At 38.4% G+C, this 14,290-nt stretch overlaps 1 protein-coding gene across 3 annotated transcripts in view; it reads left to right on the forward strand.

Moving 5' to 3' along the window:
* LOC148123089 (cytochrome P450 3A11-like) overlaps positions 1–12,267 on the forward strand; it is a 48,984-nt gene extending 36,717 nt beyond the window's left edge. For all 3 annotated transcript variants that reach the window (XM_087903272.1, XM_087903271.1, XM_087903270.1), the window contains exons 8-13: positions 2,918–3,045; positions 3,956–4,025; positions 6,244–6,404; positions 7,162–7,388; positions 8,827–8,989; positions 11,740–12,267. In XM_087903272.1, the coding sequence (XP_087759398.1) occupies positions 2,918–3,045; positions 3,956–4,025; positions 6,244–6,404; positions 7,162–7,388; positions 8,827–8,989; positions 11,740–11,835 (845 nt within the window). In that variant the 3' untranslated portion in view covers positions 11,836–12,267. The remainder of the gene's footprint in view (positions 1–2,917; positions 3,046–3,955; positions 4,026–6,243; positions 6,405–7,161; positions 7,389–8,826; positions 8,990–11,739) is intronic.
* The last annotated feature ends 2,023 nt before the right edge of the window (positions 12,268–14,290 follow it).

Consider the following 14,290-nt stretch of genomic DNA (forward strand, 5'->3'; position numbering starts at 1 on the left):
TAGCTTACTAGGTAAAGTTCCAGTGTCTGTCTCCTTTGGCACATACATGGCATCTCCCTGACTCCGCATACCCTCTCTATACATCTCTGTTCAGATTTCCCATCTGGCTATATTCTGCCCTGCCACAGGTCCAATGAAGCTTCTTTATTAACCAATGGCAATAAAACATTCATTACCCACAGAAGAGAATCCCATATCATCACACCACCTGTCCTGGCCCTTACTTTACCCCCACATCTGCTTTGGTGACGTTCCTTGAGCCTGGAGTAAAGGGTGTGTTGATACAGATGCTCCATGTAGGGCTCAGCACTCAACAGTCACTTATTCTCAACACTCTGATCACTCAGGGGTCTGCACTGACGGATGATCTACGTGGCCTGATACCAATGTCAGCTACAGAGGACTTTGTTCTAGCCATTTTGCACATTTACACCATTGACCTTCAAGCAGCCTTGACTTAAGCAACCACCAATTCACTTTTTCTATATTTACATATTCTGCGTATTTCACATCCTTGGGATGATAGACTATACAGTCTCTGTGACAGGCCTCTGTCATTTAGAACACCATTAAGTGACATTACTGTAACTGTATCATATGTCTATGAATGAATAATGATTTATATTAGTTTATAGACATTGAAGTTAGTTTTATATGTTTGCCATGAATTTTGCTGCTATGAGCATTTCAATACAATGTTACGTTTAAATATTTGTTTTTATGTTTTGAGTATATTCAGAATTGTTGTTTCTGCATTACAAAGTAACCCCATTTTAACATATTAAACAACTAAACATATGTTTTCCACAGTAGCTACAGCATTTTCTATGTCTTCTGGAAATGCAGGAGAGTTCCAAGTTCTCCATGTCCCACCCAACACTTGGCTCTCCTATGACTTTGATCATTGCTGCTTAGTGGATATGCTGCAGACTGGACCTGTGGTTTTGATTAGAATTTCCCTAGTCCTAATGCAATTAAAAACCTAAGCTAGGTGTCTTAATGTCTGCTTTTAGATCATCTATCTTACATAGCTGAATTGCTTTAACATTTTTAAAAGATTTATTTATTTTTATTTTATGTGTATGGATGTTTTACCTCACACATGTGTACCACATGAATAAAGGGCCAGCCCAGGCCATAAAAGGGCAGTGAATCTCCTGGAACTGGAGTTATGCATGGTTAAGAGCAGCTACATGGGTGTTGGGAATCAAATCTTGGTCCCCTGCAAGTGCTGCCAGTTCTAACTATTGAGCAATCTCTCCAGGCCATGTAGTAATTTTTTGGTGTGTGTATGTGCTGGGTACAATTAGCAATTGCTTCATTTGGGGTTTTAATATTTTCTCTGTCAATTACTTTTCCATACACAGCTCTTGTGTTCTTTTCCCTACATTTCATTCTCAACACCAAGTATCACCCTCTCCTTGCCTCCTTTTGAGCATTAACCCATATTCACAGTTACACCTTTCACATATTTGCATTTTTCATTATAGGCTAGACTCTGGAACTGAGGGAGATCATGTGATTTTTTTTCTATCTGAGACTGGTTACCTATCTTGGACTTTGACTTTGCAGGGGTGCTGGGTATCAAATTCAGATCCTGTGCTTGCACAGCAAGCATCTTCTCAATGAGTCATCTCTCCTGCCCTGGAGTTAGTTGTTTTAAAATTTTATTTTACAGTGTAAAGTCTGATATTTGAGATTTAAAAAATTGAGGCTATAAGCCTGTGGCTGGACTTTATTTGGACCGCCAGAACACAAATAATGACATGGAGACTTATTAATTATAAAAGCTTGGCCTTAGTTTAGGCTTGTTTCCAACTAGCTCTTATAACTCAATTGACCCATTTCTATTAATCTACCTTCTACCACGTGGTTCATTACCTCTGGTCCATATGTACATCTGACTTCCAATTCCAAAGCCCTGGCTCCACATCTTTCTGGTGAATTACACCTCTCTTCTTCTCAGATGCCTCTCTCCTACTGGAAGTCCTGCCTATCCACTCCTGACTAGCTATTGGCCATTGAGCTCTTTATTAAACCAATGCAAAAGTGCCTTAGCAGAGACACATCTTCACAGTGTACAAAAAGACTATCTCACAAAATAAACCTGCCTGCACCTTTTCTCTATATGGTCTTGGTTTATCTTCATTTCATTCTCTCTCAAGACATTTTAAATTTTTTTGCTACTTGAAGGAGATCACAAGATCTCATACATGCTAGGCAAGTATTCTGCCACAAAACTATCTCAATAAATTTTCCAGTTTCCTGCTGGATTTCAGATTATTATGTGATAAGGATATTTACATAATTAATTTGCACAGAATTCCAATTTTCCAAATATCCTTTCTGGTGCTAGTTTTGTTTGCATTGTACCAGCTGAAAAACAAATGCTATCTTGGCTGTACTTTATTTACTACTTACCCGCTAATAAGAAATTTACCTGTTTATCTACTTGTTTATTTATTAGCTTAAAAAATTTATTTATTTATTTATTTATTTATTTATTTATTTATTTGTCTATGTGTGTGAACATGTGCTTTGGTGTTTACATGGCATGTGTAGATCAGAGGACAACTTACAGTAGTTGTTTCTCTCCTTCCACAGTGTGGGATGCAGGGATGAAGCTCAGGTTGTTAGTCTTTTCTGCAGGCTTTAGCTATTGACCATGTCAATGGCCCTGTCTGTATTTTGGATCCACACAAACTACAGGAGCAGAGTTAAATCCAAGAGTCAGAATTGTTCCTTTGACTACTCCTCAATGCAGAAGGAATATTATGGTGGTGACCCAGTGTGAGCAACATCACAGAGAGAATGGTTTGGTTGAGACACTGATGACTTATTCTTTAGATTGTTTCATAATTTCACTACATGAAACCTGTATTTCCACTAAAATTTTTTATTTGTCCATCCTTTCCAGTACTCTTTCCATTTCTTACACCAATATATGAGATGTTAAATGTCACCAGATACCCAAAGGATTCGATAGAATTCCTCAAAAAATTTGTGGTTAGAATGAAGGAAAACCGGCTGAAGTCTGGTGAGAAGGTAAAAAGTGGTGGTCTCCTGAGAGGTGCAGGGTTTGTAATATGTTGGGCTGTGGACATGTGGGCTGTGTGTTTCACTTCATCTATCACTAAAAGTAGATAGAAAAGGTTATATTTAGAGAGAGAAAAATGATATTTTTATTTCTGGGAGGGGAAAATTGGGAATTTTGAAAACCTGATTGAGAATAAGCCAGGAACTAACCCTTAGCAAAACAAATAAAATCAAGAGTGCACTGTATAAGAATTGGAAGAAGAAATGGCAAGGCACAGGACCAGCACAAGATAACACCAACAAATCTCCAAAATAGATGACGGAGGACCTCTCCAAATCCCATACCTCCAAGAGGAACTATTGGCCCTTAATGGCTGCAGAGAGAGAGTGTAGCTGCCAATAGGTTTTCTTGTGCACTAGTGAATGACCCCACAGAGAGGGACATATAGGCAGCACTTGTACTCAGTGGGTTATTAAAAAAAAAGAAGTCATAAAGTTTGGAAGAAGAAATGTTACAAGGGATCTAGAAGGAATCGAATGGAGGAAATGGTGGGGTGGGTATGACTATATCTCATTGTGTGCATCTATGAAACTCTCTAAGAACTGATAAAAATGATTGAAACAAGGGAAATACTACCTTCATCTCCTACAAAAACATTTTCAAAAAAATCAATTTTATTTTTTAAATTTATGTCTATTGTGATTTACTGCAAAGTGGTTGATAAATCAGCTAGATTGCTTCTGGGTTCTGTTACAGTTGCTTTTGTTCTTTAAGGACTAAGCAACACTAACCACGCTTGTGAATTTAAGGGAGCTACATTCTAAGAAATAAGGGTGAGTTTCTGCACTCCTGATCTAGCTCTGACCTCTGACCTTACCACTGACCTTCTGTTTTTGCAAATTCTCTTTCTGCTTCCAGCACCGAGTGGATTTTCTTCAGCTGATGATGAACACTCAAAATAATTCCAAAGACAAAGTGTCTCCTAAAGGTAACCAAGGACTCCCTGGTCTACGAACAAGGAAGTTCTCAGGGAGTGGTCACATCACTCAGAAAATGATTGGGAAGGTTTTCTAGCAGAAGAATACCTCTGTCAGGTTACTGAAAGAAGGGCATGGCTATTATCAGTGTGGTATTTTCTAGAAGCACATGGACATAAGTTTGTTCCAAACAAGAAGGGTAGCCATGATAGGAGTGTTCAGTGGTCTTTTTATGTCACCTAGGTCTACACAGGTACTATTTCCGTCTCTCCCAGCACACTGACCAGGAACTTGACCCAGACATCTAAATTTAAACATCCAGTCAGGAAGCATGTGCACAAATGGTGCTTATGCTTTCTGGGAGTCCCTCCTGTGCATGTGTTCTCTACCTTATTCTATAGTGATTATTTACTTCTCTTTGTATATTAAAAACATTGCATCTGGGGAAAGCCTCTTTGTATAAGTGCATTGGTTCTCTTCATTCATCCACATACTTAATAACTACTTTTTATCTTCTTTGGATACTATAGGTATGTGTGCATGAGTGTGTGCACATGTTTACACCCCTATATCTCTGAGGATTCCAGAGAAAGGCACAAAGTATCTTTCTCAATCACTCTCTGCCTTATTTCCTCCAGATGGAGACTCTTATTGAACCTGAAGCTAGGCTGGCAGCCAGAAGGTCTCTATGATCCACAGAGATGGGGCTACAGGACTGTGTTACCACACAGGATTTGACACGGGGACTGAGGATTCAACTCAGGTTCTCAGGCATGTGCAACAAATGCACATACCTATTGAGCCATAGCTCTAGCCTCCCATCTATGTTTATGTTTTAATTTAAAACCATTCTTACTATCGTGTTTTTTAATTTCCAGACTTTATTCTAGATGTGTACATAAGAAGGTAATGTAAAGGGAGTCTTTCATTCTTACCTATTCCCTTATATCTAGTGCATACAATTGCTTATATGTAGCAAAATGATCTTCTAGGTCCCAAATTTGCTTTTTAAAGTCATCATGTGTTTTATTTGGAATTCTCTCCAGTTTTTCCACTTTAAACCCTTTCATGTGATCAACTAACTTCAAATTGGTCCATATGTCCTGCTCCTTTTCAGACCAGGTCTCATGTAGCCCAGGCTGGCCTCATATTCATGGTGTTCCTGAGAATGACCTTTTAACTTCTATCCTACCATGCCTAGTTTATACAGTACTGGGGATTGAGACCATGGCTTTATTCACGACAGGCTAGCTCTCCACCTACTGAGCTACATATCCTCTGATCTTGTATTTCATTTTTGAGTTCTAAAATAGATATTAACTTTAAAAATACCCGCTGTTGGTGGATTTGTAGTCCAGTTTCAATTTAGTATCAAGGACTTACACTAATTGAGAAAGAAACTTTACCCACAGCAGAGTCACAGCACTCATGGCAAAGGGTTTACAACTGTGTGTAACTCTAGTTATATGGACTCCAGGCCATGGTCTGCCCTTGTGCACATGTGAGAACACACACATATAGATAATTAAAAATAAAATTAAAATTAAGAATCTTAACCTCCATCAAAGGTGAAAAATTAAAATTAAAATTCTTAACCTCTGACAAAGGACTGTAGTTCAGTTCCCAGCACCTACCTCAGAAAGCTCACAATGTTCTAAAACTCCGTGTCTAGGGAATCAGATGCTCTCTCCTGGACACCATAGCCATACCAAACACACAAATGGCACCCATTCACAGACACAAATACACATACACAAACATATATGTAGGCAAAACACCTACACACATAAACTAAAACAACTTAAAAACCAATTAAAATGTGTTGTAAATGTTTAGGTCCTTTGTTATGCTTAGTTCAACTTTGCATCTACTGAGAACTCAACAGGACAATGATGACTCGTTGAAAATCAACCAAAAATACCAGACAGACACAAATATATATAAATAAAAAATAAAAATAAATCTTAAAAACAGAATAAGCTACATGTCTTGAATCTGCCCACTGATGAGGAGAAGGAATGTAGCATAAACCTTGGGACATCATGACTGAAGCAATCTTTTCCTTCTCTGGCTGTCACATGGATGTCAGGGTGATAACGGTCCCAGGGTGACTGAGGGACTTCTCCATATTTCTCTCTAGGGAAACAGGAGCCTTGTTTGATTATCTCCTTATCTCCTCTGTGTTGGTACACCCTGACCTGACTTCCTGAAATATTTTCTTACTTTCAGTTCTGTCTGATGTAGAAATCATGGCCCAATCAATTATCTTTATTTTTGGTGGCTACGAAACCACCAGCAGCACCCTTGCTTTTGCCCTGTATTCACTGGCCACTCACCCTGATATCCAGAAGAAACTGCGGGAGGAGATCGATGTGGCTCTGCCCTATAAGGTGAATGGACGGTGATTGGAATAGAAGGGAAAAAGACATACCTTCTTATCACAAAAGTGTGTGTGTGTGTGTGTGTGTGTGTGTGCGTGTGTGTGTGTGTGCATAGATCATAGACCTTCACTGGGTATTTTTCTAAATCACTCTCCACCATGGTTTTTGACACAGGTATTCTCACTGAATCTGCAGATCATCAAATTGGTTAGGCAGTCTGACCAATGATCACCAGGCATGCCCTGTCTCTGCCCCTTCCCCCATACTGCAGCGATTATAGATGTGAGCCACTATGTCTGGCTTTATGAATGATATGTATCTGAACTCAGGATTGCACACTAGACAATTCACAAATTGAGATCTCTTTAAAGCCCAAGTGATAGTCATCCTAACTATTCTGTAAGAGACTGGACAGATAGCTCAATGGTTAAGAGCATTGGTTGCTCTTTCGTAGATCCATCCAGGTTTGATTCCCAGTACCCAAATGGCAACCCTCGACTATATATAATGTCAATCACAAGGGATCTGATACCCTTTCTGACTTCTGTGGACATTGTGCTTATGTGGTGCACATACACATGTGTAGGCAAAACAGTTATACTCATAAAATAAAACAATTTAAAAATCCTTTAAAATGTTTTATAAGTGCCTATGACCTTTGCAATGCTCAGCTCAATTTTGGAGTTACTGAGAACTCAACAGTACAATAAAGATGGATTGAAAGGTAATCTGAAATCCAAGAACAAACGTTTTTCTTTCTTCTCAGGCACCTCCCAGCTATGATAAAGTGATGGAGATGGAGTACCTCGACATGGTGTTGAGTGAAACCCTCAGATTATACTCAATTGCTAACAGACTTGAAAGAGTCTGTAAACAAGATGTGGAAATGAATGATGTGTTTATTCCCAAGGGGTCAGTAGTGATGATACCGATTTTTTCTCTTCACCGTGACCCACGGTACTGGCCAGAGCCTGAAGCATTCCGCCCTGAAAGGTACCAGAATCCCAGTAGTGGGAACCCACTATGAACTCTGCTGGGCTGTATATACTATAGTGTCTCTTATGAAAAGATGATATAATGTGATTTAGTATCCATTTGCATTCTGTGAAGAGAATGACACAAAAAGGAGAAAAGGGAGAGAGGAAGAGAGATGGGAATTAAAAAACAAGAATTAAAATATGGTGTTTTAATTATTCTTCATCAAGTAACAAATGACCAACTTAAATGTGAGGCAGGAACTCGCTTTCCTTCAGTCTAACTGACACATGCTTTTGAGAGATGGAACTCAGCATTATCTTGAAGGGACTTTTGGAGTTTAGACACGTATTCTCCCATTTGTTTTAATTCTTTGACGATTGCATTTATGTATAAAGTATTTTGATCATTTTCACCTCCTGTCACTTCTCCCTTGCACACTTGTTGAATTCCTGTTTGTCCCCATCAAGTCTTCCTCCTCTATTCTTGTCTTTCTGTTTTCTTTTGACTCATGAGTTTAGTTGGGGTTGCTGGCATCAGTGTAGGTCTAGGAGTTATTTACTGGAGAATAGACAATTCAGCAAGAGCTGTACCATTAGAAAGAATATCCCCCTTACACCAGGAATCATTTATTGTCAATAGTTCTTCACAGAGGTAATGTTTCATGAACTCCCTCCCCCATACTTGATGGAATGTATCAACACGGTCTGGCCTTGTGTAGGCGACCATAGCTGCTAGGAGTTCATGAGTACAGTGGCTGTGTCAGGACCAGGGGATAGTGTTTCCCAGCACCCCTTTCACTCCCTGACTCTTACCCTATTCTGATCCCTCTTATGAGATGTTATCTGAGCCTTGGAGGGGATGATACAGATATTTCATTAAGTGCTGAGCACTCCACCATCACTCATTCTCAGCATTTTGACCAGTTATGAGTCCCCATGTTAACTGTCTCCCACTGCAATCAGAAGCATCTCTGACCAAGACTAATAGCAGCACTAATTTTTGTGTATAAACAAGAATATTCAGAAGTCAGTTTAATAGCATGTCCACTTAGCGAAACAACTACAGTTCATTCCACCCTAGTGCCTATAACCTCCTTAACCATTGGATTTTCAACAGATTTACAGTATCAGGCATTAATTCCCCCTGTAAATTGGAACTCTGATCCAATCAGACAGTGGTTCATTACCCCTACCACATAACACTAGTGGGTACATTCGATGCATTTTCTGTTACAGTGTTTGTTTTATCTCACATATGGTAACTTTTTTAAGGCAAGGGGGACAGAAAGGACTTTTAATGTACAATTCTCAGAGCCAAATACCTGGGAGCAGAAGTTCAATAAACTTTTCCTAAACTACCTCTATGTTACTGGTGAGATGTCTAAAGGCAAATTCATATATGTAGCTCTTATGATTCTATTCTTTGCTAAATATTCATTACTGTGTGTCTCCAGGTTCAGCAAGGAGAACAAGGGCAACATTAATCCTTATGTATACATGCCCTTTGGGAATGGACCCAGGAACTGCATTGGTATGAGGTTTGCTCTCATGAACATGAAACTTGCTCTCACTAAACTCCTGCAGAATTTTTCTTTCCAGCCTTGCAAGGAAACACAGGTGAGGAAAAAAAACTATCTCTGTAAATAATGTTTTATGGGAGACATTTTTCAGCTGAAAGTTCTGTGTATAAAAATAAATCTGCTTGTTTGAGGTTTGCTAACTCATTTTATGGCCTAATGAGTTATTTGTCTCCAGGGAAGAATTGAGGGGCCTCTGGTGCTGTGTCAGTATAGAGTACAACTGTAGCATTATAAATAGTTAGTGCAGGCCAGTATGACAGGATTATGTATATTCTATTTGAACTTCCAGTCATGTCCACTGAAAATTGATATGCCATGTGCCATAAAGAAGTTCAGTGATCATGACTTCATGTTTGTTGGGCAGTGCACTCTACTTCCAGAACTCACAGAAGCCCTCCTCTGACAGTCCTGTCAACTACTGGCTGTGCATTAGAATCACTGAGGAGCTTTACAACTCATAAATGTTTCTCAAATTGTGAAGTGCTTACCTGGCATGCGCGAAGACCTGGTTCCCATCCTCAGAAATGTATGAAGCAGCTATGAGGAAGCATACATGCGATCCTTGTACTCAAAAGGACAAGGCAAGATGATCAAAAATTCTAGTAATCCTTGACTACATTGTGCATTTGAAGCCAGAAGAAGCATATGACACCACATATAAAAGCAAAAACAGAAATTCTTGATTCCTAGATTCATGTCTGAAATCCTAAAATAATTTACCCAGATTGTGGCTTTAAAAGCCCATCTCTGGTTTTCCGTGTGATGACCAAGTTGAGAATCATTATTGCAAAATAGAAATGAATGTTAGGGCTCAAGAAATGGCTCAGCAGTTAAGAGTACTAACTGCTCTTACAAAGGACCTGATTTCATTTCCCATCACCCACAAGTTGCCTAACAACCATTTGTAAATCCACTTCCAGGGCCTCTTATGTCCTTCTCTTGCTTCCTTTGAGACTGTACATATGTGGTATACAGACACATGTGCAGGTAAAAAACACAATAAAAATAAATCTTTACAAAGTTGACAGTTTTGACGAGCTCCAACTTTATGGGACATCTTGATGGTTTGCCTCACTTCTCAGGATCTATGCACCAGAAAACAAATATCTATAATGTTTCCATAAACAATGTATTCTTTTTTTCCCTTCATATTCTGCTCTCAAATTCAAGTTCTTGTTAATTCCTCAAATGAATCTTTATCTTGGATTTATTTCCTCATGCGCTTTATATTCTACTTTTGTCTTCTGCAGGTTGTATTTATTAACTGTGCTAATACTTTCTCATTAAAGCCCCCAGTTTAGTTGTGATTTTTCTCTCACTATTGAAGGATATCCCATATCTTTTCTTTCCTTCCACAAACTCCAAATGCTTCTTTGTGGAGAATTCGTGCATTGAAAGCCTTTGGTAAATGTTTTGAAGTAGAGCTTACTATTATAATATTCTTTTATAAAAAAGCATTAAAACTAATTTTAAAATAACAAATAACACTTGTATATAAATTTTATTCACATCTTTTTTAGGCCTTCATGAAAACACATGTATATTACTTAACATTTTCAAAGAATGTGATAGGACATTTAGAGAAAGCATTTGCATTTTCCTGAACAATTTGTTCCTGCTTCATGCAAAGGGATGGCTAAAATTTATGAGATTTGTGTATTTAAAATGTGGCTTCTCTTTGTCTATTAGTTTTATTGAATGAATAGAGGGATGAAAATAGATGTTCTGTGATTTGTGGTTTAAGGAAGTTATGTAGCTTTGTCAACACATGACCTCAGTTATTTTACTACTTTCTCCCTAAAGCATTTAAATCATAAACATGTACAGAGATTTAGACAGACAAAGCAAGGGTCAAGTTTTGAGAGCCAATGGCACACCTGTCAAAGGGCAGATGCTCTGGCAAGCTCCAGACATCTTAAATTTGACACCTCTCTATCTCCATGACAACTTTGTTCTCTTCCCTTCTCTTGTGAACAAAAGACTATTCCACTTCTCCCCTCTGTCTCTGAATAGAATGGGACTAAGGCACCACTGAAAACACAGGAGGACTCAGAATTCTTCATTAATCCCATCTTTGAAAGCCAAAATAGATGCTAGGAAAGCAAGCAAATATCTATCCTCCTAAAGACTTATCTGAATGGAGACAACTGTACTAGTGACATATGATCTAGGCTGTGAGGACTGTTTGTAGAGTGGAAAAGTATCTATCCTCTCAGGGTTAGCTTACAAATGTCAACAAACCAAAAATAACTTTTCAAGACGAAAAAGCAATATGATATAGTAACTAAGAATCAGGCTCAAATATGTTAAATTGACCAGGCTTAGTGGCACATGCATTTAATACCAGCACTGAGAGAACAGAACTCATCTCTGTGAGCTAAGGCCTGCGTGGTCTACATAATAAGATGCAGGACAGACACAGCTACAGAGTGAAACCCTATCTTAAAAAAATAAAACAAAACAAAAATTAAACTTTAAAAATTAATTTAATTTAAAAATTAAAGCATTTTATAGTAGCATAGAACAGAAATAGCATAAATAAGCATGGCTTCATCTCAAGCCCTGTATTCAGTAGAGTCTCAATAAATGTATTGCCTTATACATATTGGAATCATGCTTTCACCATCTAATGGACACAGCTCAGAGAATAAGGAAGTCCAAGCATATGACTTCAAATGCAGCTTAGATGTATCTGCAAAACATCATTCTGAATGAGTTTTACTTTTTATTATGGGTTGTTGTTGGCTCACTCATTGATTCTCAATATTTTTTCTTTCATGGTTGCAGATTCCATTGAAATTACACAGAAAACCACTTCTTAAACCAGAAAAACCCATTGTTCTAAAGGTTGTACCACGGGATGTGCTCATAACTGGAGCGTGACTTTTCCTCAAGGAGTCTGCAGTGTTCCTCTTCAGGTTCTGTCTAAGAATACTGGAATCTTTAATTTACTTCATGCATAAAACTGACATGAAGATGAGAATTAATCAACTGAACTTGATACATGGTTAAGGATTCAATACATCCACTGAGCTTTCTCATTGTCAAAATAGAGTATCATCCAATGTAAAGGAAATGACTAAGGCAGCTGAGAGAATGAGGAATTCATCTTCTCTGATCCTCAAGAGATCATCTCCATCCAGTTCTTGCTGTCTCCATCAATTTCTTTGAGCTTTTTGGAGAGTAACCATGTCTCTGGAATTGATCAATAAATTTTTGATGAAAATGTGAATTATTGTAACAACACTAATTGTAAAATTTGAATCATATGTATTGACTCCATATTCTGCAATAAAAATGAACTGAAAATATAAATATCTCTTTCTTTAAAAATCCAATTTAAACATATTTTATATTCTTTGAGTGCTTCATACAATATATTTTGATCATTTAATTCCTTTTCTGCAAGTCCTCCAGATCTTTCCCCATCTCCCTTTTTATCCAGCTCTATATTATCTCTCATGGTTTCAAAACTAATCTAAAGAACCATGGAGTCCAGTTCAAGTAGGTAGCAATTCCTGGGTGTGAGGCCTGCCCTGGAGTACAGTTGACAAACCCAGTGTCACCCCATTGATGAAAACTGGCTTTCCTTCTCTCAGGACCTATCAATTGACAATATCTCCTTGACTAGGGGGAGGATTCTGAGCTCCTCTACACTCAGATTTTGTCTGGTTTGTGCTCATGCAGATCTTGTAAATTCTGTCACAGTCCCTGGGAGTTCGTATGTGCATCTGCCACGCTGTTTGTCTGGAAAATGCTGTTTTCTTGAAGTCATCCACACCTCTGGCTCTTAGACTCTTTCTGCCTTCTATTCCACATGGATGCCTGAGCCTTGAGGGGAGAGGTAGTTGCAGGTTTTCTTGTTAGTTACAGTCTACTACAGGAAGAAGTGTTTCTGATGAGTGTTGAGAGATGCACTATTCTATTGCTATAGCAGTATGTCATTAGGAATCTTTTTATTGCTGTATTCATTTAATAGGTTAGTAGTAGTAGGTATTCTCTTAGGACTCATTTTAATCTAGTCTCAGGTTCTTGACCACATTGACCTCTGTGTTGGTTATAGGTTCTATCTCATTGAATGAGTCTGAAATCCAACTTAAAAAGTGGTTGGTTACTCCCATAACATTTGTGCCACAATTGCACCAGTGGGCATATCTTTCAGGAAGGGCCTTTGTAGCTAACATGGTTCACAGCTGGGTGGGTGAGACTGTTAATTTCTTTTCTAATCAAGTATTGTGTATAGCTCCTTCTAGTACTGGAATCACTACCATATAACATGATGTTTTTACATGAACTAAAAGAAAAGTTAGACATCTTAATGAAGAAGAATTCAAAACAAATTATTTTTAAAATATAATTAAATCTTAGGCTATGGGAAATTTTATGCATATACACAATATATTTTGTTCATATCTATCCTCTACTCCCCCACTCAAATTCCTCTGGATACCCTCCCAAAACTCCCCACCAACTTCAGGTCTTCTTTTCTGTTTATAACCTGCTAAATTGGCTGGGTGGTGGTGGCACAGCCCTTTAATCTCAGCACTTGGGAGACTAGGCAGGTGGGCCTCTGAGTTAAAGAACAGTCTTGTCAACAGAATGAATTCTAGGACAGCCAAGGCTAAACAAACATTCATACATATCGAATAAAATTTTTAAAATCTTAAAAATGTTTTAAAAATTTCATTAATTTCTTTACTTCTCTCTGTAAATATGCATGAATACCATGCTGTGTCTGTGGAGGTCAGATGACAACTTGTGGGCATTGGTTCTATCTTTCATCTATGTGGTTTATCAGGGATTAAGTTCAGGTCATCAGACTCAGCAGCAAGCTCCTTTACCCACTGAGCCATCTCTATGGACCATAAACTAGATATTTGAGACCCAAGAAGGAAACACTATTTTCCCATAGACAGAAATATTCTGCCCTGAGTTTCTGTTTCAGGTGTCCCCTTTACACTAAAGCATCCACATGGCAGGATTAGGTAATAGCAGGTACATGAGGAAAACTGCCAGATGCGAAATTTTGTTCCTTCCCAGATGTCTCATGCCCTGAACACTTTCCTGCCTCCCTTTCTTTGTTTTGCTCATATCATCCATGAGTCACCATACCATTTATCTGACCTATGGTTGCTCTACCCCCTCCTCATATTTCCACCTTAATCTTCTGTGTTTACAACAATGGCTTCTTTTGAGCTGAAAAGCCATGGTCTTAAGAGCCCTCATTACCTTACAGCTTAAACATATCAGAAAGTTCAGCAGGCCAACCAGGGAAATGGAAGCTGTTTGTCCTCCCAATCCTTGCAGTTGATATTCTAAAGCTGGCATTACAAATTAC

This window comes from Myodes glareolus, chromosome 2 (assembly GCF_982192425.1).
Source record: "Myodes glareolus chromosome 2, mMyoGla1.1, whole genome shotgun sequence".
Lineage (NCBI taxonomy): Eukaryota > Metazoa > Chordata > Mammalia > Rodentia > Cricetidae > Myodes > Myodes glareolus.